Source organism: Daphnia carinata, chromosome 1 (genome assembly GCF_022539665.2).
Source record: "Daphnia carinata strain CSIRO-1 chromosome 1, CSIRO_AGI_Dcar_HiC_V3, whole genome shotgun sequence".
Classification (NCBI taxonomy): domain Eukaryota; kingdom Metazoa; phylum Arthropoda; class Branchiopoda; order Diplostraca; family Daphniidae; genus Daphnia; species Daphnia carinata.
In genome coordinates this window covers 2,171,201-2,192,541 of record NC_081331.1, presented here as the reverse complement: position 1 = coordinate 2,192,541, position 21,341 = coordinate 2,171,201, and the positions used below count along the sequence as shown (strand labels likewise).

Below are 21,341 nucleotides of genomic sequence, written 5' to 3'. Positions count from 1 at the left end.
GTGGCATTGGTTTTCTTCTTTAATTCCGCCTAGAGCCACCTGTGACAAGAGGGGTGGGCATCACCTGAGTCTAACCAGGTTCTGCAGGTAGCCTTAGAGACTGGTTTGAAAAAGTTTGTAACTGTTGACGCTTCAAGTCTGATTGTTGTGTACAGTTTGCCGATATCTAGCAGTCTGAGTTGCATTTTTTTTTTTACCTTTTCACCAATTAATCGTTTGGTACTCGACAACGTGTTAGTGCAATGCCAACGTGATCAAATTTCAGTTTTGTACATAATTTCTTAAAGGCATTCCTCAATTTCTAAGACATTGGGGTGTGTGCAAGTGTGTGTGTGTGTGTGTGGAGGGCCCCACCCTGAAATAGCTAACCACGCCGTGTTCCACGACATTGTTTTCTTCTCAACATTTCAAAGGCCTAAATTTCGGGTTAGTTTTGCATTTTGTTTAACTAGTAACTAGAAAACAGTTCTTTTTTCAACACATGTTATTTATTCCAAAATTTTGTGGCGAAATTTCCGTGAAATTTCAGCATCGTTTATTTTTCGATGGCGAATCCTTACGTTGTTGTTTTGGAAGAAGGTAGTGATAGAAACATTGATCACTTAGAACGAAGAATCCTTATAAGTGGCATTGTATTTTTGTGTCTTGTACCAAATTGTGAATCCTAGTACGCGTGAGTTTATGTGAAGAATTTGGCTGCGGTCAGGTTTCCAACGTAAAATAACGTTAATACTAATCTTTCATCCATCGCCTTCCAATTATAACCGATAAATGCGATGAGTATTGAGCATAATCCTTCTCAATATGAAGTCTAGTTTTCTAGGTGCTCTGTCATCATTTATCGTCCCCTATAAATAGCTGGACTTGTATGTTTTTTTCCCCTTTTTTCGATGGGCGGGAAATTATAGGAGCGTGTTATTGTGCAATGCTTCACATTGCGTGCTGATCCTGCTGAACTGAACGTTTTAAATACATCAGCAGATGGGTTACGACGACTAAGCACTGTCTCGCGTGTTTAGCGTACACTTTTGGCCCCCAATCAATACGTTTCTTGATGGGAGACAAACATCGAAAATTAAGGTGAAACGCAGGGATCCCTGGACAGATGTCTCTATTGATCTCTTTTTTTTCGTTCCTAAAAACGATTCGGACACTCATCCACTCGAGTAGAAGTGAAGAACGAGCCTATCACTACTACTTTTTATGCTGCTGGTACTGAGGGTAATCCGTCGCGGATGAAGTACCCTCCCACGCACCCTGTTTGGGGTTGAAATTCAAGCTAGTGGTAAGGGAGGGTCAAGCGTGTATTGTTCAGGTCACATCGTAACGGACATCATGTACGGCTCTTCACCCCTATTGTCGTCTCTATAGTCGACTGGGAATGAGCAAATGGGGACGTTGTTGTCATCGGTCACGGACCCGTGGGATCGACACTTTGATCGTCTCGTCGATGAATGATTTGATGATCTGGCGAAATATCGCGCCAGATGCTGAAACATACATCCAGTAGATTGGAAGTAGATGTTTGTTCCAAAACAGCCGTTGTAACCCCTTTTTTTTGTCCTATATGAAGAAAAATTCTATCTGATCATTCATGCCCATCTGTCGCTACTCGTTGTGACAAAGACGTGTCATTTTTTGTGTGTTGTGGGTGTTGACAGGGACAAAGTCATCATCGGGGGAGAAAAAAAGACTTTTGTGATGTTTAACGTGGATGTCGCGTGCCACTATTGTTATTTCCGTCATTAGCTAGCACTCTGGAGTATGTGTTCCAGATGTCTTTCGAAAACACCAGACGTGAGGAGAGGAGCGACACGGATGGTGTAAAACAATCAAGAAGTTGTCAGCAATTTGGCGTGTTTTGTTGGCAGGGGGACGCACTTCTATGCAACACTCGATTTCCCATTCCGTTTTCTTTTCAAGAGCTTTTCGTGAGAGAACACAAGTATTTGAACTGCACTAAATGAAAACAGCAGGAAATGGCTTTTCTTTTTTTGTTCTTTGTTATCTTTTTTTTTCCTGGAACGCTATTGCTCCCACGATTGGACCGATGTGGAATGAGAGGCCCGCTGGAAACGCGCTCGTCTCCAGAGGATTTTGCGGAAGAATTTTTCTCCACTTTCAAATGTTACGACTCCCTTGTTGTTCCTAAAAGTTTCATTTTACCATGTCCTGGAACTCCCGGAAAAAATATATAACCCCAACAGATTTTGGAAAATGGAAAACAGTAGCGTGCCGGGCATTTTAAACGGAATTGTTAAGTCAATCTATGTATCTATGCGAGGCGACTATTGACGCTTTTGAATCTAATGTAGCGCGATGGGTCCCTTATGAGCTCCTTTTCTCTTCCATCCGTCAGGTAAATAGTAATTTATGCGCTCTATTCAATATTTTTTTGGAAAACGGTTTACCTTCTCGACTTGTGTGTGTGATCACTTGACTGTGATTTTCGTACATTTTTTTTATCGTAATAGCTTTTCCTAACGTATTTTTTCCCTCTCTCGATACGGATATACGGTTTTACGTTCCCCTTCGAAGCTATTGGAAGTCTTTTGTTATCTCAAACACACAAGAGAACACCCTATTTTTTCACACAGTCTGTATAGAGACAGTAGTGGAAGCTACTACTATAAAAGTATAAGACCATCAACAGCTCCTCCCCTAATATCGCCGGGCCAGCCTGGTCCGTGTTGGGTATGCCGTGTTGTACGCTGCCAGCTGCAGTTGCTCTAAAGTCGGTCTCCCGTAAAGTTCACAAGAGTTTTGTATGTGTCATAGTTTTTTTTGTGTGTATTACAGCTGGGATTTGTGTTCTCTTCTGGTGCTCCTCTTTAAAAAAAAAAAAGACTTTCTTCGTAGTATTTTCGTTTGTCATTGTAAAAATAGCGGATAGAACTGTCAAGTGTTGAATGTAATGGAATTTTGTTGACAACGACAGTGACAGGAGTGTTCAATCATCAACGGGCTCGTGTCACAAGGTGCGGACGGGATTTTATAAGGTTTTGTGTTAGGAGGTGCGTCGCTATCCAGTGTGCGTTTCTGCCGCTTATTTACGATAGTGCGTCCGGTCATCGTCGAGCCGGTAATTTCCCGTCATTCCGACAAAAACATATTTTTTTTTCTCTCTTTTCTTTCTTTTGTTGTAACGTCATACGGTGCAGGTTTCCTGTATCAACAAAGATAGAATTAACGTCGACTATATGGCCCAATCAAAGCATTTTTTTTTTCGTGTACCTTTTTCTAAATGACTTTCAGAGAATTCTAACTCCGTTTAAAACAGCCGTTTATGACTTCGGTAACTCCAGTAGAGTTTTTCTTTCTTCTATTTGTATATATTTTTTTTTATTTTCTGTTATTTAAAAGGTAGAAAGGTAATGACGGCTTCCGGCTCTTGCACGCGTGCCCTGACAGAAACTAACGCCATATTGCGTAGACAAATGGCCGGTGTTTTCAGAACAAAACATAAATCAAAAGTGCTCTATTATCGACCATTGCGACGGCCGGTAGTGTTATTCGTTTTTGGGAAAGTCTTTTGTACACTCGACGAAGCATTCAGGGAATACGTATATCAAATGTAAGATGCGGACAGAAATGATTTTTTCTCCCCCTATTTCCTCTCTCCCGATTCTGTATGGAACGTAATGATTGATTTTTGCATCATCATCATTATCATTCTTCAGTGAAGAGGGGGAGATTTATTTGCTGTAATCCAATCGCGCGACGCGCGTGTGTGTTCATTGACAGGCATCATATGAAGAGGCTCCCCTATTTTTTGGGGAAAAAAATCACGAAGCCTGTCATGTCAACTCTGCGTGTTTGCGGATGACGTTCCCCTCATCTTTCTCTTGTTATTATTTTTTTTTTTTTTCTTCTTCTTCTTCTGGGAGAGTAAACGGGCGAAAATATTAAATACAACTAAAACAAGAGAAAAAAATGTTATTAGACGCTTTTAAGAGGTCGAAAGGGTCACGCCGTTCGGGATAAATATAGACGTTTTTAACAGAAGTACAAAGACTCCGGAAATCATTGCTATTTTTTCAGAAAGGTAGTGTGGTGGTGAAGAGGGGATGCGTCCCACTGTTAAAACATATGCCGGACCCCTTACCATGGAAGATTAAAAAAGGCCAACATTGAGTTAGGCAGCTGCTGGAACAATATTTAAAAATAAATACAAAGTTCGACGCTAGTATTATTTTTTTTGTTCACCCTGGCACTGCATTTTCGTAGATAAATCTCGAGTGTGACCTTACTCGATGGAGCGTGTGTGTTTTCTTTTTTCTTTCCCCCCTCACGTCGTACACAAAAGACTATTTCATTTTTTGTTTATCTAAAGAAAATGTAAATGTTCTGGCCGTCTCTACATCAGGCGAGAGAGACGGATCACTCGAATTGTTATTCTTCCCTCTTCTCTGCTTGGTTAGCATACTAAAAAGGGAATGACATTTAGAAATCGAAGCGATTAGCATACCATCTTATCCCATGTAATCTAACCCGTGCGCCTAGTAAATTCACGAAAATCTCGGGAAAAAAAAACTGTTTCTTAAAATGTCAACTTTTCTCCAAGCTCATTGAGAATTTCTCATGTTGTTGTCATCAATCCCGGTTGGATTACATCCGCAACCATATTTTCCCTTGTGGAAATTGAAAAGAGGTTTTCTGTACAATAGAATGTAGGCGGCTGTAATAGCCGCAGTTCATCTTTTTTTTTTTGGAACACGGCTGCTGGTATGTTATAACAATGATGAAAAAAAAAAAGAAGTTATGAATGGAATCACTCTCTCTTGGCTTGTCCCGTATAATAACGCCATGGGAATCATAAGCGAACGTACAAGACTCCCCACAGTTCCGTTTCCGGCTTGGGATTTGTTGGTGTCATGTTTCTCCCGGTTATTTATCCTTCTCTATTTTTTTTCTAGTTTGGTTCCCGTTCTTTTTTTAAATATTTTTTATGGCGAACCGGGGTCAATCCACACAGCTTAACATTTTTGTTGGTTTTGATTTTTCTTTTCTAACAGGCGTGTGCTGTCCAGTGATGCGATAGAAGCATAGATCTCGCCATTCTCCAAGAAAAAAGCAGCTAAACATAAATAAATATTTCTTGGAACAATGAAGCCTTTCTTCGGTGCCGCATCGTCCCTTTTTGTTTTACTTTTGCTGGATTCGACAGCCGCCCAACAGAGCGCCCCGACGCAACCGACTCGTATCAACTTTCAGGATACCAGCAGAGACAACAATCAAAGGCCAAATCTGTTTAATAACAATATTGACCCGTTCGCCCGCCGGCCTTTTGGCGTTGGGGACAACACAAACGCTATCTTTGAAGAACCGTAAGATGATCGTTTAAGTTGTAAACCAGGAAAATTGAGTTGCACCGTGTAAACTAATACCTCGCCATTGTGTTGTTTTGTTTTGTTTTAAGGACTTACTTCATCGTGGCCAGTCGGATCGTTCGGCCCAGCCAAATTTATCGAGTTGCCGTCTCGATTTTGAGCTCGCCGATCACCCTGTCGGTCCGTGCCTCCATTTTACGTAATGGCGTGGACATTGGCTCGGCCACGCAAGAGTGCAAGCCGGGCATTCCGGAAACTCTTCTCATTAAAGTTTGTTTTCATTTGCTTTCTTTTTCTCTTTTGTAAAAATGAAGTCATAACAATGAAATATTAATGTCCTTTTCTCTGTGTGTTATTCCGTTCGTGGCGCTACAGATACCGAGCACAACGGTTCCAGGCCAGTACCGACTCCGCGTCGAAGGAAACACGGATCGAGCCCTGGGCGGCACCGCCTTCCTCAACGAAACCATTCTCAACTTTTCACAACGTTCCATGACGATTTTCATTCAAACGGAAAAACCCGTCTACCACCAGAGCCAAATCGGTAAATCACGCAACATTTCAACGATTCATACAAATTACATGATTGTCGATACAACATAGAAAAGGGAAATTTTGAGGTTTTTGTAGTCGCCATTTTGGACATTGTTCGTATATCTGGTTAATGATTTTTTCCCATTCGTTTGTGCAATAATAGTGAGGTTCCGGACGATACCGATCAACACGGAGTTGCGTGCGTTCGATGATGCCGTCGACGTGTACATGATTGACCCCCGCGGGTTCGTCGTACGCCGTTGGCTCTCTCGACAGGTAACAATACAATAATCAACATGAATTATCGTCATCATCATCGTTGGATCATTTCCATTCTTTTCATGCCTTCCGCAGTCCAACTTTGGTGCCGTCAGCCTGGACTACGCCCTGTCTGACCAGCCCACCTTCGGCGAGTGGACGATCCGCGTGACGGCCCAGGGCCAGACCGAGGAGGAGCATTTCCACGTTGAGGAATACTACCAGACGCGATTCGAGGTCAACGTCACCATGCCGGCCTTTTATTTCGATTCGGATGACTTTATCCATGGAACTGTCATGGCCAATTACACGAGCGGCGCGCCCGTCCGAGGCAATCTGACCCTTAAGGCCACGTTCAAACCCCTCCGATTGAACGCGCCGATCGTAGGCCGCCCAGGCATTCGCGACTCGGTCATAGAACGTAATCTCACCTTCAAGGAAGTTCGAGGCGGATGGTTCACTCCACACACCCGCGAGGGATCAGAAGTCCTCAGAGATGTAAGTTTTTTTTAAAGAAATGTTGAATCTCGTTTCTCTTGCTTGTTTCATTCAATTTTTTTTTTCTTATTCAAATTTGTTTATGTTGCAGTTCCGAGGCTTCTACACTTTTAAATACCCCATGGCAGAACTCCAACGAATGGTGCCCAAACTGGATGGAATTGAATTGCGTATTACGGCCATCGTCGGCGATCGCTACCGTGAAGACTACGTCGAAGGATTTTCAACGGCTCGCATCTACAACTCTTCGTTGAAGCTCAACTTTCTTGGCGGAAGTCCACAAGTCATCAAGCCGGCCATGCCTTTCACTTGTTTCGTACGTCGCAATTACTATGTTTAACAACCCGTGGGATAATGGCAAGCCCATTTTGAAAATTTCTTTCATTTTCTTCTTTCTTTCCAGCTGGCCGTGTCTTTCCACGACGGATCGATCCTGCCTGCGGAACGTTTTAGATACGACCGATTAGAGATCCGGCCGACGGTGCAGTTCCGTTCGAGCGCTTCCCGCACGCTAGAAGCCCGTGAGGCTAAAGCTTTGCCGGAACAGCCGGGCATTTGGGAGTTTACGATTGATTTACGGTCCGAGCTTGCTCAGAGTACTGGAAGCAATGTCGGGACGGGCGATAAACGCGTTAAAGATTTAGTAAATGAGATCAGTGCCCTTAAACTAACGGCCAACTATAAAGACGGATACGGAGAGCGGGCCTCTGCCGAATTACTGGCCCTTACTCACTATTCAATTGGCGATAAACATATCAAAGTTCTCACATCTACCAGAGGCCCAAAAGTATGTCACTCACGTTGTTTTGTTTCTTCTTGAATTCCATTGACAATGTCATGTTATTTTCCCAGGTGGGTGAATACCTCATCCTGCACGTGAGGACCAACTTTTACGCCGAGACCTTCAATTACATTGTCATATCCAAGGGTATTGTTCTTTTGACGGGCTCTCATGGCAGTTCGCCCAGTGTGACGACACTGGCCATCCCTCTGAGCGCCGAGATGGCTCCAGTCGCTACGGTTGTCATCTACCACGTAGCCAAGTACGGCGAAGTGGTCGCCGACAGTCTCACCTTCCCCGTCAACGGAATTTCCAGGAATAACTTTACGCTCACTCTCAACCCGATGAAAGACAAAACCGGCGACACGGTCGAAGTTGTCGTTCTCGGCGATCCTGGCGCCTACGTCGGAATTTCAGCTATCGACAAGGGATTTTTCAACATGCAGGCATCATCGAAGATTCTAATTTTCATATTCATTTCATTTGCAAATTAATGTGGAAAAATTTCAGGCTGGAAATGAACTGAGTTACGCAGAAGTCATTACGAAAATGACGTCATTTGATGAATCTCTTAACGGAACATTGAGGCATTACTGGACGTCCCGCGAAGGTGATGCTGAGACGGTGGTTAATTATCCAGCTTCTACCTTTGGCATTGATGCTAATCGCACGTTCGAATATGCTTCCTTGGTCGTCTTCACCGACGCCAACGTTATTCGAAGGCCGGATTCCTGTAATATCACACTCGGCCTTTTGGCTTGCATGTCTGGATCTTGTTACCGATCGGACCGTCGTTGCGACGGCCAGTACGATTGCGAAGATAGATCTGACGAAGCAGGTTGTCCATCATATCAGCGTCAAGAATTGGCCGAATACCGTTTGAAGCGAATCAATCGTCTGCTCCGCATGTACGAGAACTCTTGGCTGTGGAAGGACATCAACATCGGCCCGCACGGCCACTCGATCTTTACCGTTCAGATTCCGGAAATTCCGACTCATTGGGTCGTTTCGGCTTTTTCCGTCAGCCCCAAAAACGGTTTCGGTTTGGTCAGGCACGTCCGCGAGTTTGCCGGATACCGGCCGTTCTACATGAACGTTGAAATGCCGACCAATTGTCGCCAAGGTGAGCAAGTCGGTATCAGGATCACCCTCTTCAACTACGCCACCATCGAAGCCGACGTTGTTGTCACGCTTGCCGATTCGCCCGACTACAAATTCGTTCACGTCGAAGAGTTTGGTGAAGTCAAATCTTACGAAGCCAGAACGTCGCGTGGTGAAAAGCAGCATCTCACCTGGATTCCAGCTCAAGGCTCTCAGGTTAATAATTCTTTTCATTTTCCCTTTTTTTTTTTTTTACCATTAATTAATAACGCCTTTCGTATAACAGGTGGTTTATATTCCCATCGTGCCAACGAGACTTGGCGATATCGAAGTCACTATTCAGGCCAAATCGCTGATCCGCAAAGATCAAGTCGTCCGTCGCGTCCGAGTGGAAGCTGACGGTGTGCCGCAGTTCCGTCACACATCCGTCATGCTTGACTTGAGTAACCGCGCCTGGTTCTTGCAATACGTTTACGTCAACGTCACGGAAACGCCCATCATTCCGTACGAGAAGGATCGTTACTACGTTTTTGGCTCTAACAGAGCCCGAGTTTCGGTTGTCGGTGATGTCGTCGGCCCGGCTTTCCCCACTATGCCCGTTAATGCCACTTCGCTCTTGACCCTTCCGATGGATTGCGCCGAACAGAACATGTTCAGTTTCGCCGCTAATCTTTACACCGTCAAGTATATGCGTTTAACTACCCAAAGGAAACGTGAAATCGATCGTCAGGTAAGCGACTGTTCGTTCTTTGTATTCAACAGGATTACCTTCTAATCGATGGATGTGTATTGCAGGCGTTTTACCATCTGAATATCGCGTATCAACGTCAGTTGTCGTTCCAGCACAGAGACGGCGCCTTTTCGTATTTCCGAGCCGATTGGGAATATTCGTCCAAATCCGTTTGGTTAACGGCCTTCTGCGCCCGTATATTGGCCGAAGCCAATTTCAACGAGTGGGAAAATTATTTGTACATCGATCCGGGTGTCATTGCAAAGGCGGTCGACTGGATGATCCAGTTCCAGTCGCCCGAAGGAGCCTTTTACGAAGTGGCGCCGCGTTTCGCCGATCGTAAAATGAACAGTACGACATCGTGGGGCTTCAATGACCCCATTCGACATCGCAACATATCTCTCACGGCTCATGTCGTCATCGCCTTAACGGTCATTCGGGATTTGCCCGGAGAATTAGGCCCAAGAGTGGCCGTCTCCCGTTCCCGCGCTATCTCTTGGCTCGACCGTAATCTTAACTTACTGGATCGCGCTGGTGATCCGTACGAAGTGGCTATTGTAGCCTACGCCATGATGTTGGCCAAGAGTACGTCGGCGGAAGCGGCTTTTGGCCTTCTGCGTCGACACGCTCGCGAAGATGGTGGTTACATTTATTGGGGTCGAGAACCTGTTCCCTTACCAGCGCAAAGGCTTGAAAATCAAAGGCCTTTCCTCCTTCCCCGATTGCCTAATCCGTTTGACGCCACCAATGTCGAAACTACAGCTTACGCTTTGCTGACGTATGTTGGACGTCAAGAGCTTTTCGTTGAACCCATCGTCAAATGGCTCAATACGCACCGGTTGACTGATGGGGGCTGGGCTTCCACTCAAGATACCATCATCGCTACACAGGTATAAATTAATAATTTTTTTTTTTTTTTCACACACACAGAATTTAGTTTAATTCTTGCATATTGCTTAATAGGCCTTGATTGAATATACGGTACGTCACCGTATTCGTGAAGTGACCTCGCTAACTCTTCACGTGGAGGCGACGTCAAATCCTCAGTTACAACGGACCATGTACATAACGGAGCAGAACCTGGCCACACCCCAGTTTATGGAGATTCCAAACGCTTGGGGTACTGTCAAGATTCAAGCACGTGGTGCCGGTTACGCCATCGCCCAGCTTTCTTTGCAGTACAACGTGGACGTCAACCGTTTCGTAACACCGCCGGCGGTGAAGGCCTTTTCCGTGTTGCCTCGCTTAAGTTTCTCAGGTCGCAACAACTCGCACATCACGTACGACATTTGCTCGAGCTGGACGAACCAGCGGGAATCGAACCAGTCTGGCATGGCAGTGCTGGACGTGGCCGTCCCGACGGGCTACTACATGCAACAACAGGTGCTGGATGAGTACATCCTCTCTAGAAAGGTCCGCAATCTGCGACGGGCCAAATTCCTCGACCACAAAGTCGTCTTCTATTTTGACGCCCTGGACGGCGATGATACTTGTGTCAAATTCACATTCGAGCGCTGGCTTCCAGTAGCCAACATGACTCGCTACTTGCCCGTCCGCGTCTACGACTACTACGCTCCCGAGCGGTTCAACGAAACGGTCGTCGAAACTTACGAACTTTACGTTATGGACATTTGCCAGGTATGCGGCAGTTATCAGTGCACCTATTGTCCCACCTACAATCACGCCCCCAAAGGTTTAATGACTTCTCCGCTGGTAATGATTGCCGCCCTAATCTCTCTCCTCTTGACGGCTGCACATCACCGATGAACAAATGTTTCCCTTCCTTCTTAACGAGATTATCCACTGCTTAATTGGATTAAATCTTTCTCCGACGTATCTCTTTTGACGATCTTGATGCTTTTCGCCAGTTTGAACGATAATGATGATGCCGTCCACACTTTTGTGTCTAGTTTTCTCTCTCGATGTAAATCAAACACACGACGCCCCCTCCCTATTTTTTAATCATTTTTTTTTTTTCTCACAATTAAACTGTCAAATGTATTTGTGCCATTGTAGTTACCATGGCGAGACTTGTGAGCAACAACCTAGACAATTGATGCATGTCATTTGATCTTTGTCTCCTCCTGAACACATTTTTTATTTTTTATTATTTTCATTCTAACTTCTTTCAGAACGAATGATGAAATAACTTTTTATTACCAGCGTCTTGTTTCTAAAATTAGCAATAGCGAAAATACAGTTTTTTTGTGATTCTGAGTACCTCTGGCCTGTGACTCATTTCGCTTGGTATTTTCTCGTACGACATTGTTTTGGCTTCGTGCGCAGTTTGGTACACGCGCCTATTTCATGCGGTGTTGGCCTTTTCCGTTGCTAAATAATTGGGGAGTTGATAATTGGATTTTCTTTTTTTGTTCACGTGGACATCCATCAGGCAGGCAAATATTCCATCGATGTTTCAGTTGTCTTGAAGCTACTCAACACGCTTGTTCTATTCCAAACTGGCGTCTGTTCTAGGTAAGAATCTTCTTTCTCGATTTGTTTATAGTTTTCAACTAACTGATTGTCTTTTATCAGGATGTTTGTTGCTGCTATGGACAGTAGGCAAATCTACGGCCCGTTCCGCACTGCCGGAACAACCGACTCCAACCAATGTGATGCTGCATGATATATGCACTCAGAATCCTTACGCACCGAAACGTTTCTTCTTCGACCAAGGAGAAAATGGCACTATTATAGCCAAGAATCTCGACTATGACCGGATCGTTTCTATCACGTCTCGCAGTTACTATTCTACTATGTATGGTCAACAGCAAGCCGGAATTGGAAACAGTCGCCTTTGTTCAGTAGAGCTGACCACTTGTCCAGCTTGCTCTATTCAAATGCGAGTGAAAATCCTCAATCTTCCCAGTTGCGAAGTCACTGCCAATGTTACAGCCGCAAACCGGTGCAGGTAAGTTTTTTTTTCTTTCTATTAACTAATAACTTAACGAAATTTGAACAAGTCTTGGAAACTATCGAAGAATAGCACGGTCTTGATTTTTTTTTTTTTTTTACGCTAAAAATGAATCCTATTAGTTTTTGTTTACGTAACCATCTTGTACTATTTGTTTGGCTTCGTTCTGGATCGTTCTCGAATTCACAGATTAATACGTTTCTCCTTCTTTTCGTAACAGTGCATGCGATCACTTACTTATCAAAGAAAACTTTTATTCGACGCCACGCCTGATTTGTGGCAAGTCCTTCAAGTTGGTGCATGATTCACGCACGCAGGATCATTATCATTCTGTCGGCCGAACGCTAACGATAAATTTTGTCTTTAGTCGTAGCTATGATTACGCTTTCCTACTTGAATTCGCTTCCGTTGGTAAGATCTTTCACCTTCTCTAAAGGAAAGATGAACAATTAATCACATTCTTTGCTGCAGTGAATACAAGGACGATTGGCGGCAGGCATGGCGACAATGGCTACATTAGTAGTCCGCATTTCCCGACAGTTTATCCGCAAGATTACAGCAATGAAGTCAAGTTGCAAAACCTCGATTACAACAATTCCTCCTCTTTCACGGGATCCATCATGCTCATTTTTGACGATTTTGCGCTCGGATTGTCATCGTTCATCGAGGTATTGAAATTAGGACTTGTTATTCGTTTAATGCTGTTTCTATAAAGAACAATGGTTATCCTTGTTTTTCAGATAAGTGATGCTAACGAAATCAGACAGTATGCACTTGGCAGTTCGTTATTCCGACCGCCAGTCGTCCTGATCCACAGCAATCAGCTAACCATCCGATTTTTCGCTAATGGCGGAAGGGCTTTCGGTTACCGAGCCAGCTACAGATTCATTAACGGTAAAGCTATCAAAGTTATCAACTATGACAAAGCGTTTTGACGACATCTTTCTTTGAATAGAATCCGCAGAGTTAATCGAGATTCCTGTTACGGATTGCGGTGGGTTGGTGGACGACTATGGCGGTGTGATTACCATGTACAACATGTCATCTCCGGATTCTGCCAAACTTTATGTAATTTCATTAAACGGTACTTTTTACCAATAAAATAATTAAACAAAAACTTTTTATTATAGGACTGCATCTGGCTCATGAAACCAGTGCCAAACTATCAGCAAACTCCTAAATCTCATTTACTCGTTCGAGTAGAACAACTCAGCAGTCTTGGTACATAATTTTTGTAATTCTCTTTTAAAAAACTGTCCTATACTAAGTAATCGTTTGCTCATTTAAAAAGAGCGAGGAACGATGCTAGAAATCCGTCAGGGGCTGATATCGCTGGCACCGTTGATGGAATCCTTAACAACTGAGATAAGCCCGCAGTCCGTGAATTCAGAATACGTGATTCCAATAGACGTTGGTTTCTACATACGATTGCGAGGAAGATTGTCAAGTGAATTCAAAATGGCCATTGCTTACGCCGTTTTTAGTTACACCGGTACTAATATAATATCACAAATAGCTTTAGACAAATTACAAAGTTGATCTTGACCATTCGTGTTATCCGCAGAATGCTTCGCCATGAAAGATTTTGTCTGTTTGAATCATCGTTGCATTTCGTCCGATTTGCGATGTGATGGATTCAACCATTGCGGAGACGACAGCGACGAACAAACAAGTTGTAGCGATAAAGGTATATTAGTCGTAATATTATTGCTGAAATGGATTAACTATCTCCTAACTCGATTGCGTGTTGCCTTCAAAAGATCCTACATGGTGGATGACACATACACCGAAATATTATTTTCCGAAAATAAGCAGTTACGGTGACTTTGGTGCCACTTCGTTTGTCCTCCTCGTTGCCACCTTAGGTATAGGTTAACATAACAACGTTTCAGCATAAAATTAAACGTAATCAAATCAATTGGTTACAGGTGTCGTTCTTTTTATTGCCAGCATATTGGCATTACTCTATCGCATGTCATCTCATTCACAACTGATGAGAGAACGACAAGCCCGACTAGATTTTATCCGTTCCCAAATAAGTACGTATTAGAAGTGAAAGGCGAATTGCTTAAAATTGTTATTTTCTTGCAAATCTAGTCAACAATTCAGACGAGCGTGAGGTTGAAATAGAAAACCCACCAAGCTACGAAGCACCGCCCGATTACGCAGAGATTGGCAAACTGGCTGAGTTGGAAAAGTGAAACTTGATAGCGATTACTGTGATTCTAGGTAAACTAAGAAAAGATGTTTACTGATATTTGCAGGACAAGTAGCAATATCTGCGAAAGTGGAAGAGTTTCAGTGATGCCGACACCAACACCTGGTAACAGAAGACGACGGGAGCTGATGAGGCACTCTCGATGTTCAACGGGCGGAGCGGAATTGCTGAATGCTACCCCGACATCGTCTAGGTCTTCCACACCTGCTCGCTCACGAAATTCAACCCCACAACGTAATCGGGTCCGACGTACCCCCGTGCAGCTTTTGTCTCCCGTTCTGCCGAGTCGTCTTCATACCATTGATTCTTTCGTTCCAACCAGTCCTCCACCGCCTTATGAGATTAATCTTGACAGTCCGTTCCACATCGTTCGATTGGTAGAAGAAGACGCAGCGGTGCCAACACGAGAGAGTAGTAATTATGCACCGGTTGCAGAGGTTAATGAAACCGAATTTCTTCCCAAAGAATCGGATTGCGGTTGTCCGGGAGCGTGTAGCTGTGGACCTCCATCGCTTAATTTTTCGATAGATTCAACGGCACCTTTACTTCGATCTTTGTCATTGCTATCTCATCAAACGCTGGATCTCATAGCTCCTGCTGAAGAGATGTTTTCCGAAGAACAGCAGCCGGTAAAACTCTTATTACCTGTTGGAACTTTTAATGAAGCAATTAACCATCGATTGGCTCGTTCTTTCCTCAGTATGGATCGCATCCAACGTCCAGCGTTAGACGAGACGAAGAAGATGCCGTGGAACAAATCGTTTTGATGCCATGAATTCGCTTCGTAAATATAACCGAGTAGTTAATGTATTATGAATGTATTATGTAACTATCCATTGTAAATTATTTAAAGAATTTGGCATTTTGAAATAATATAATATAACGTACGTAAAGCCGTGATTTGTTCCTTATGCTTTCTTTCAGATATCTCTTTTTGTGTCCTCCTTGTACTTATTGAGAATCACAATAAATCTATTAATTTCATTAGGTACGCATTTGGTGCACGTCACGAACCGTCTGCAGTAAAACTTCGTGAGGGCAAAGCTGTGAAAGCAATCGTCAGAAAAAAACCAACCAGACAAATGTAGGAATTATATTGTCAGTAATCAGGCCTGTAACAAGTGCTAATGTATATAGTGCCTGTTAAGTTACCGTTCAATACGTTATGGATCACAGGGATGCCGATGGCAACTGAAGTCGAATTTAGGTGTTCTAGTGACTTTCAAGCTTCGACGACCTACGTTTCCTTAAAATGATCACCCATCCTCCACGCCTATCGTTCATACCTGTGTCCTTGCAAACCATGTGTCGATGAAAATTTAGAGTTGTGGAATGGAAAATACAAAAACATAGGCTACACGTGTCGTTTTTTTGTTTGAAGCAGTAGTTTCTTACCCCACCTTGGCCTCCTTGTCTCACACTCCAAAAATGTCATTCAACTTTTTAGTCCTGCTGCAGCCAGTGTTTCAGTCGGGCTCATAGTTATTTGCTTTGTCTTGTGCCGAATCTGTGGTACATATCAGTCAAACGTGTAATGCAAATCGGCATGTTTTTTTGCACTTGTGTTAGAGAAACGCAACAACATTGCAGATGCTGGCAGTGATTTCGTGCTGTGATATGGCTATTCTAATTTCTTTTCCATTGCATTGCCAGTTTGCAGACATTATTGCGTACTAGTTCGTGCCTGGAAGATTATATCTGTGAATGTAGGACATGATGGTTGATAAACAACATTTTTGTTGTTGTTCAACGCGTGTTTCGTACACCGAAGGCAAATTGTAAGTCTTTAAAAGCAGTTGAATGTTCTGAAGCCCGTTTCTAATGATTTTGTCTTTTCAGAGAAGCATAGGCGGAACTCTTAAGCTCTCGCAGAGACGTCAAACCCGATGTACTCGGCGCTGCACACGACAAAGGATTCCTCGCCACTCTTTCCGGTAAGTAAAAAAATTCCCTGATATGCTGATTGCTTCTTCATTCAAGTTACGTAGACTATGGTTGCTCTCTGTATGAATTATGATAGGACAATGCTTATCCCTCACTAAATTTTTGAGCAACAAGAAAGTAGTAATTTTTCGTTTAAAATGGGGTGTGAGAGCTGACGCGGATTACAGCGCGGATGCTGGATCGCTTACGTAACATCGGATAAAACGGATATTTGAAAAAGTAGTCTAACGGATGCTAGTTCAGCATCAAAAGCGGGACTTTTGTGCGGTACACCTGTACCAGTTACGACATAGAACCATATATTTTTTCTTAGAATGTGTTTATGCTAAGCACCGAAGCTCTTTCAAAAAAATTAGAATTGGGGTTTAAAATCGTAGCGTAAGTGATTTATTTCACAGAAGTTGTAAAATGACCATCACTCATGATCATCGTTTTTCGCGGTTGTCATCCCCGAGGTCACGTAGACTATTTGACATTTCCATGCATTGTTTATCACTTGCCATGACTTGATTTTTGTACGTGTAGGGCATAATTGATGCTTGTGTCTTTAGACCAAGTCCAGTTATCAGCGATCGGATTGTAGAAATAGCCCCGAAGCTGTCGTAGTTGACAATTATCTAAAAGATCACGCCAAAATATAATTAAGTCCATTTTTAAAAGTAAATATTCTTGAATCGTATACTTTCTTCGGCTTCAAAAATGAGCTCGTCCGGGGTAAGAAACTTTGCCCAGTCATGGGTCCCTCTTGGTACGATATTAAGAACGTATTCCGCTCCAAAGATGACGAAGACCCAAGAAGCAGCAGTCCTATTTTGGGTGGTTACAAATAAAGAACCTCCTGGCTTTAGCAAAGGATCGGCGTTTTTATTTCCTAATAGAGCGATTGGGATTCCAGAAATCTAATACCTTTAGGAGTTCAATGCATTTCTTTATAAACAATTTTTGGTTTTCCACATGTTCTATAACTTCCGATGCGACGATAGCGTCAAAGAGAGTTGGTGAAACAGCATTAGGCGGGTTGACATCTTCAACAGTTTTGACTGCATAAGAGACATTTTTAAGCTTCATTTTTTGGGCGCGTTCAAGAGCTACACCAATGCTATTTTCGTTCGGATCAATTCCTGTAACATTCGCCCCTAAGCGACTTAGACTTTCGCTCAAAATGCCCGCACCGCATCCGACGTCTAATATTTTGCATCCGACTAAAGGGCTTTCCAAGGTGGCCTTTGCCACGACTGATTTTTGACAAGACCGAATGCCTCGTTCAACAAAAGGTACTCTGTGGAATGAAAACATTTTTTAAAAAGAGTTCTACATGGGTTGGTATATTTTAAAACATAGTATCGATAAATCACCTTAGTTTATTGAACGAGTATAAGGGCTTGGCTGGTCCGTCAGCGTCCCACCAATTGTTTGCCATGAACTTTTGAAGCTCTTCAACACTTACTGTTGATTTCAGAGAAATATTTCTACAGAAACGTTGATTTGTAGTTATCACTCGTTTAAAACACATCATTTTAAATTTCTTGCTGAAAACGATAACAATGAAGAAACGTGGGGAAACAGATTGCGTTTTTCCCAACAACAGTATAAAGCAACAGGCAAGGATTACGTAACAGTAAGAAAATGCTTGCTCGTGACCGACTAGAAGGAGTCAACAACTGAAAATGACAAAAATTGTCGCTTTCCGATTCAGGTTTTTTTTCGGTTGTTTACAAAAATCTAATTTTTTGGTACTTTGGGTTGTTAATCTATGACTGCAGCCTGTTTTTTCGTATTGAATAGAAAGTGGCTTATGCTTTACCTACTGGTCCAAACCAATTGGATACAGCCAAAACTTTTATTTCGCCAGCAGTGTAGAATAATAATGTTAAGCAAGTTGGATGACCGCAGGCATCCAACTTATTTCGAATGCGTGAAGCTGAGAAAAAAAAATCCCGTTCTAATCGGGACGACCTTTTGAAGAAAACTGGACTCGTTTATGAAACACGTAATTGTAAACATGGCTTTACAAGACTCCTGACAGTCCCAAAAGTTGCTTCTGTCGCCCAGACATTAGTATTTTAGACGCAGCAAATAAAGCAAGGATTTGTTTAACGTTTCTTCATCTTTTCTTTTAAGATGCGGTCAAGTGCGTTACACCACATCGAGTTGGGCGTTTCTAATGGAAAAAAAATCGCATCATATTTTTTGGACAAACTTGGATATTCTCTCAGAGGTCGAAGAGAAACAGCAGTGAACACACAGTGGGTGATCGGAAGCCATAAATCCATTTTCCTCGTCACAGAAAATAAGAAACTTTATCGTCCGGAATTTGTGCCATTTTCTCATTTCTCGTCCTCAGTTAATCAGGTTGATACCGTTTTTAACGTTGCGTTGGAAGTAAAAAACCTGGAACATGTCACAAACAAAATGCAAAAAGATGGAGGAATGCTATTCCATCCGGTAACAGAAGTAGAAGACAAAGCGGGAAAAGTAAGATATTCAATTGTTGGATCCTGCTGTGGCAATATCATCCACACTCTCCTGGACAAATCGCAATACCAGGGATCATTCCTTCCGACATTTCAAGAATCTGTTGCAGCCCGAGGTGAAGAGCCTTTTACACATGTTGATCACCTGACTTATGTGTGCCGTCCCGGTGAATCCCAGAACATCATCAAATGGTATCAGAATTGCCTCGGCATGCAAAAATTTCAAATGAATCCAACCGAAGACTTGAATGAGGGTCTAGTAATCAAGGGTGGAGTGGGAATGAGACTGCGCGTTATGGATTACTGGCCCTGTGCCGAATCCGGAATTTCTAATGCAAATCCTGACGCAATGGACGACACGTCATTAAAAATCGTAATCGCTGAATCTCTTCCAGAGAACGGTATTTGTTTTCGTTAGTGTGCATTAGGACGAGTTATGTAATCGTTTTTAAATATTGATGCATGTTGAAACAGAGAATGCTCATATCAGTGCCTTTCTCGAAGGTCATGGTGGGCCGGGTCTTCAACACATAGGGCTCGCCACAAATGATGTCACAAGCTGCGTAGATGCCATGATTCGCAAACAAGTTCAATTCCGGGCACCACCTAAAGCCTATTATCAAAATGTATGACATTCATAAGAACGCAAATACCTTCCTGAGTTTTAATGTACTAGACGGGAATTCGTTTGTTTTCAGGAAAGGAAAAGAAAAGAAATTCAAGCGGCAGGTTATAGCATTGACGAATTTCAGCGGTTGGGTATTCTCCTTGATTCTGAAGCGGATACCGCAGATATAACTAGTCGTGACAAGTAAATTTATATTATGATCTTCACGTGGCCGTGCAGGGATGATTCTTATGTCTGTGTCGGACAGGTATCTTCTGCAAATTTTTACAACACCGTTGTTCAACGAGGAAACATTTTTCATGGAAGTGATGCAGAGGAAAGGGGCGCGAGGATTCGGAGCCGGTAATGTAACGGCATTAGCTCGCTCGATCGAGGAAGAAAACCTGACTCTGAAAGCAATTAAACTATAACACGCTAAACATTTCTTTCTTTACCTAATTCTAAGACTACTGTACAATGGAGTATTTAAGGGGGAACTTTGTTCTTAAATATTATGAAGTTTCTGAATAAGCTTAACCAACAACTGTGTCGTCGGACAAGCTATCGGTTTATTGCACATTTTATATTTGCGCTGGCATCAATACATATGGTAACTTCAGTCGTTTATCTACATAGAACACTACATAAACTGGAAATTGTCCGTTTCGTACGTATTCTTATTTCACAACTTGCTGCAACCAAATAGTTATGTCGTGATTTTGGAAAGTTTTGAGTGAAAATCGGTTTCATGCTCATTAAAAATTCCGTCTATCCAGTATCCGCAGGTTGGTTTTGCAAAACAAATCCAATGAATAAAGCTATGAAAGTTACTCTGATCTAGATGGTTCCTGTATTTTTTTGTTTTTTACTTTATGTTCTACTTTTTCATACACGTATGACTCCGTGAGCCACCACTAACCTAGCCCAACGTATCTTTCGAATTTAAGTTGTATCCTTTGCCCGATAGGGAAAACCCAAAAAGTAAGCAAAGCTTCCCAACTCCCAATTGCCCAACTGCCTAACATACCTTTCTTCTATTTTTAAAACAAGTTTGTAACAACCAGTTACTAACATTGCTCAACGTTCCTATGTAGCACAACTTGTAACTTGATTCCTGTTTAAGTAAAAGTATACCTAAGCATAATTTCAACTGCACGTGGAACACTCTCTTGAGTTAAATAACAAATATTCGTTCTGTCCGTAAAAATTATAAGGGAACACGGCTGAAAGTTCACAAGTTGAATGTTCTGTCCTGAACGACGAGGTTGCCCCAGATAGCAACCGGTTGTTCACTTTTTTTGTTCCTTTTTTTACTAGCTTAAAAAAGTTTGAAAAATAATTGTTGGATCAACCAAATATTTTTTCATGAAAAAGAGAGAATATCACTAGAGGATATCTGACCCGCCGTGTTAGCTTTTTTGTTGTATTTCTATTCTTAGTCCAGCGCTGTTCTCTTTCTGAGTGCATATCAGGTGGGATCCATTTTACTGCTCGTACAGGTTTTTATAAAACGATACGCTGGAGAACTGAGTGGCTTGATTGGAAAAAGGCATTGGTCAGTCGTTTTTCAACCAGCACCGTGGAAACTACTAGTTTGTGTCAGTTTCGACTGCTTTGCATTACCTATCTGTGTATGTAATAGGCCTACGTCATATTAGAGCCCTGAATTTTAACTGGAGTGTGTGAGTTAATATATTCTATAACCAAAAATTGCTTCTCGATTTGCAGGAAAACAATATTTTTGCCTTGATCGCTAGTGAAAAAAAATAAATGTTAAAAAGCTACTCTTCACCTCTAGCTGTCATTTTTCATGGTTGTAAAACGCAACTAACAAGGAAGAACGTGATTTCGTTTTCCAGGTAAATTATTGTAATCATTTTTCATTCAATCGATATCTTGGCTGAAAGTTTTACCTTTTATTTTCTGTAGAAAATGCGTTCATACTCAATGCA

The 21,341-nt window shown here is 42.5% G+C and overlaps 4 protein-coding genes across 6 annotated transcripts; 3 read left to right on the top strand and 1 right to left on the bottom strand.

The window, feature by feature from the left end:
• The first annotated feature begins 69 nt into the window (after positions 1-69).
• LOC130692575 (pregnancy zone protein-like) lies at positions 70-11,044 on the top strand. 2 transcript variants are annotated; one of them, XM_057515710.2, is made up of 13 exons: positions 70-426; positions 5,016-5,327; positions 5,420-5,600; positions 5,706-5,874; positions 6,028-6,140; positions 6,219-6,620; positions 6,712-6,936; positions 7,024-7,407; positions 7,473-7,847; positions 7,912-8,718; positions 8,789-9,232; positions 9,298-10,122; positions 10,196-11,044. In XM_057515710.2, the coding sequence occupies exons 2-13, from the start codon at positions 5,107-5,109 to the stop codon at positions 10,997-10,999; spliced, it is 4,950 nt and encodes a 1,649-aa protein (XP_057371693.1). In that variant the 5' UTR covers positions 70-426; positions 5,016-5,106; the 3' UTR covers positions 11,000-11,044. The 2 variants fall into 2 exon arrangements, with proteins under 2 accessions (XP_057371693.1, XP_059353464.1); XM_059497481.1 differs by lacking the exon at positions 70-426 and adding an exon at positions 2,823-3,082.
• Positions 11,045-11,620: 576 nt separating this feature from the next.
• LOC130692580 (uncharacterized) lies at positions 11,621-15,355 on the top strand. 2 transcript variants are annotated; one of them, XM_057515717.2, is made up of 14 exons: positions 11,621-11,707; positions 11,768-12,143; positions 12,367-12,557; positions 12,618-12,814; positions 12,887-13,040; positions 13,102-13,214; positions 13,277-13,367; positions 13,438-13,638; positions 13,711-13,833; positions 13,907-14,011; positions 14,075-14,185; positions 14,244-14,343; positions 14,411-14,993; positions 15,065-15,355. In XM_057515717.2, exons 2-14 carry the CDS (start codon positions 11,848-11,850, stop codon positions 15,137-15,139), a joined length of 2,340 nt encoding a protein of 779 aa, XP_057371700.1. In that variant the 5' UTR covers positions 11,621-11,707; positions 11,768-11,847; the 3' UTR covers positions 15,140-15,355. The 2 variants fall into 2 exon arrangements, with proteins under 2 accessions (XP_057371700.1, XP_057371699.1); XM_057515716.2 differs by having other exon boundaries at positions 14,411-15,355.
• Positions 15,356-16,123: 768 nt separating this feature from the next.
• Positions 16,124-20,027, top strand: LOC130692589 (4-hydroxyphenylpyruvate dioxygenase-like protein). Its single transcript, XM_057515734.2, has 6 exons — positions 16,124-16,142; positions 16,204-16,298; positions 18,430-19,183; positions 19,257-19,408; positions 19,481-19,593; positions 19,658-20,027. Exons 2-6 carry the CDS (start codon positions 16,251-16,253, stop codon positions 19,818-19,820), a joined length of 1,230 nt encoding a protein of 409 aa, XP_057371717.1. The 5' UTR covers positions 16,124-16,142; positions 16,204-16,250; the 3' UTR covers positions 19,821-20,027.
• On the bottom strand, positions 16,673-17,974 carry LOC130692598 (ubiquinone biosynthesis O-methyltransferase-like). The gene is made up of 4 exons (XM_057515745.2): positions 17,664-17,974; positions 17,215-17,587; positions 16,991-17,150; positions 16,673-16,925 (listed from the first exon to the last, which is right to left on the bottom strand). Exons 1-4 carry the CDS (start codon positions 17,822-17,824, stop codon positions 16,801-16,803), a joined length of 819 nt encoding a protein of 272 aa, XP_057371728.1. The 5' UTR covers positions 17,825-17,974; the 3' UTR covers positions 16,673-16,800.
• Positions 20,028-21,341: the final 1,314 nt, after the last annotated feature.

What these genes read in the sequence shown, in the direction of transcription:
- LOC130692575 (XM_057515710.2), top strand. Translation starts at nt 5,107, where the DNA reads ATGAAGCCTTTCTTCGGTGCCGCATCGTCCCTTTTTGTTTTACTTTTG. An exon ending in AACGCTATCTTTGAAGAACC is followed by an intron (nt 5,328 to 5,419) that starts GTAAGATGATCG and finishes TTTTGTTTTAAG; the next exon opens with GACTTACTTCATCGTGGCCA. An exon ending in GATCAGAAGTCCTCAGAGAT is followed by an intron (nt 6,621 to 6,711) that starts GTAAGTTTTTTT and finishes TTTATGTTGCAG; the next exon opens with TTCCGAGGCTTCTACACTTT.
- LOC130692580 (XM_057515716.2), top strand. Translation starts at nt 11,848, where the DNA reads ATGCTGCATGATATATGCACTCAGAATCCTTACGCACCGAAACGTTTC. An exon ending in AACAAGTTGTAGCGATAAAG is followed by an intron (nt 13,834 to 13,906) that starts GTATATTAGTCG and finishes TGCCTTCAAAAG; the next exon opens with ATCCTACATGGTGGATGACA. An exon ending in AAACTGGCTGAGTTGGAAAA is followed by an intron (nt 14,344 to 14,410) that starts GTGAAACTTGAT and finishes TGATATTTGCAG; the next exon opens with GACAAGTAGCAATATCTGCG.
- LOC130692589 (XM_057515734.2), top strand. Translation starts at nt 16,251, where the DNA reads ATGTACTCGGCGCTGCACACGACAAAGGATTCCTCGCCACTCTTTCCG. An exon ending in ATTCCTCGCCACTCTTTCCG is followed by an intron (nt 16,299 to 18,429) that starts GTAAGTAAAAAA and finishes TTTTCTTTTAAG; the next exon opens with ATGCGGTCAAGTGCGTTACA. An exon ending in GATATAACTAGTCGTGACAA is followed by an intron (nt 19,594 to 19,657) that starts GTAAATTTATAT and finishes TGTGTCGGACAG; the next exon opens with GTATCTTCTGCAAATTTTTA.
- LOC130692598 (XM_057515745.2), bottom strand. Translation starts at nt 17,824, where the DNA reads ATGATGTGTTTTAAACGAGTGATAACTACAAATCAACGTTTCTGTAGA. An exon ending in TACTCGTTCAATAAACTAAG is followed by an intron (nt 17,588 to 17,663) that starts GTGATTTATCGA and finishes TTCATTCCACAG; the next exon opens with AGTACCTTTTGTTGAACGAG. An exon ending in AATGCATTGAACTCCTAAAG is followed by an intron (nt 17,151 to 17,214) that starts GTATTAGATTTC and finishes CCTTTGCTAAAG; the next exon opens with CCAGGAGGTTCTTTATTTGT.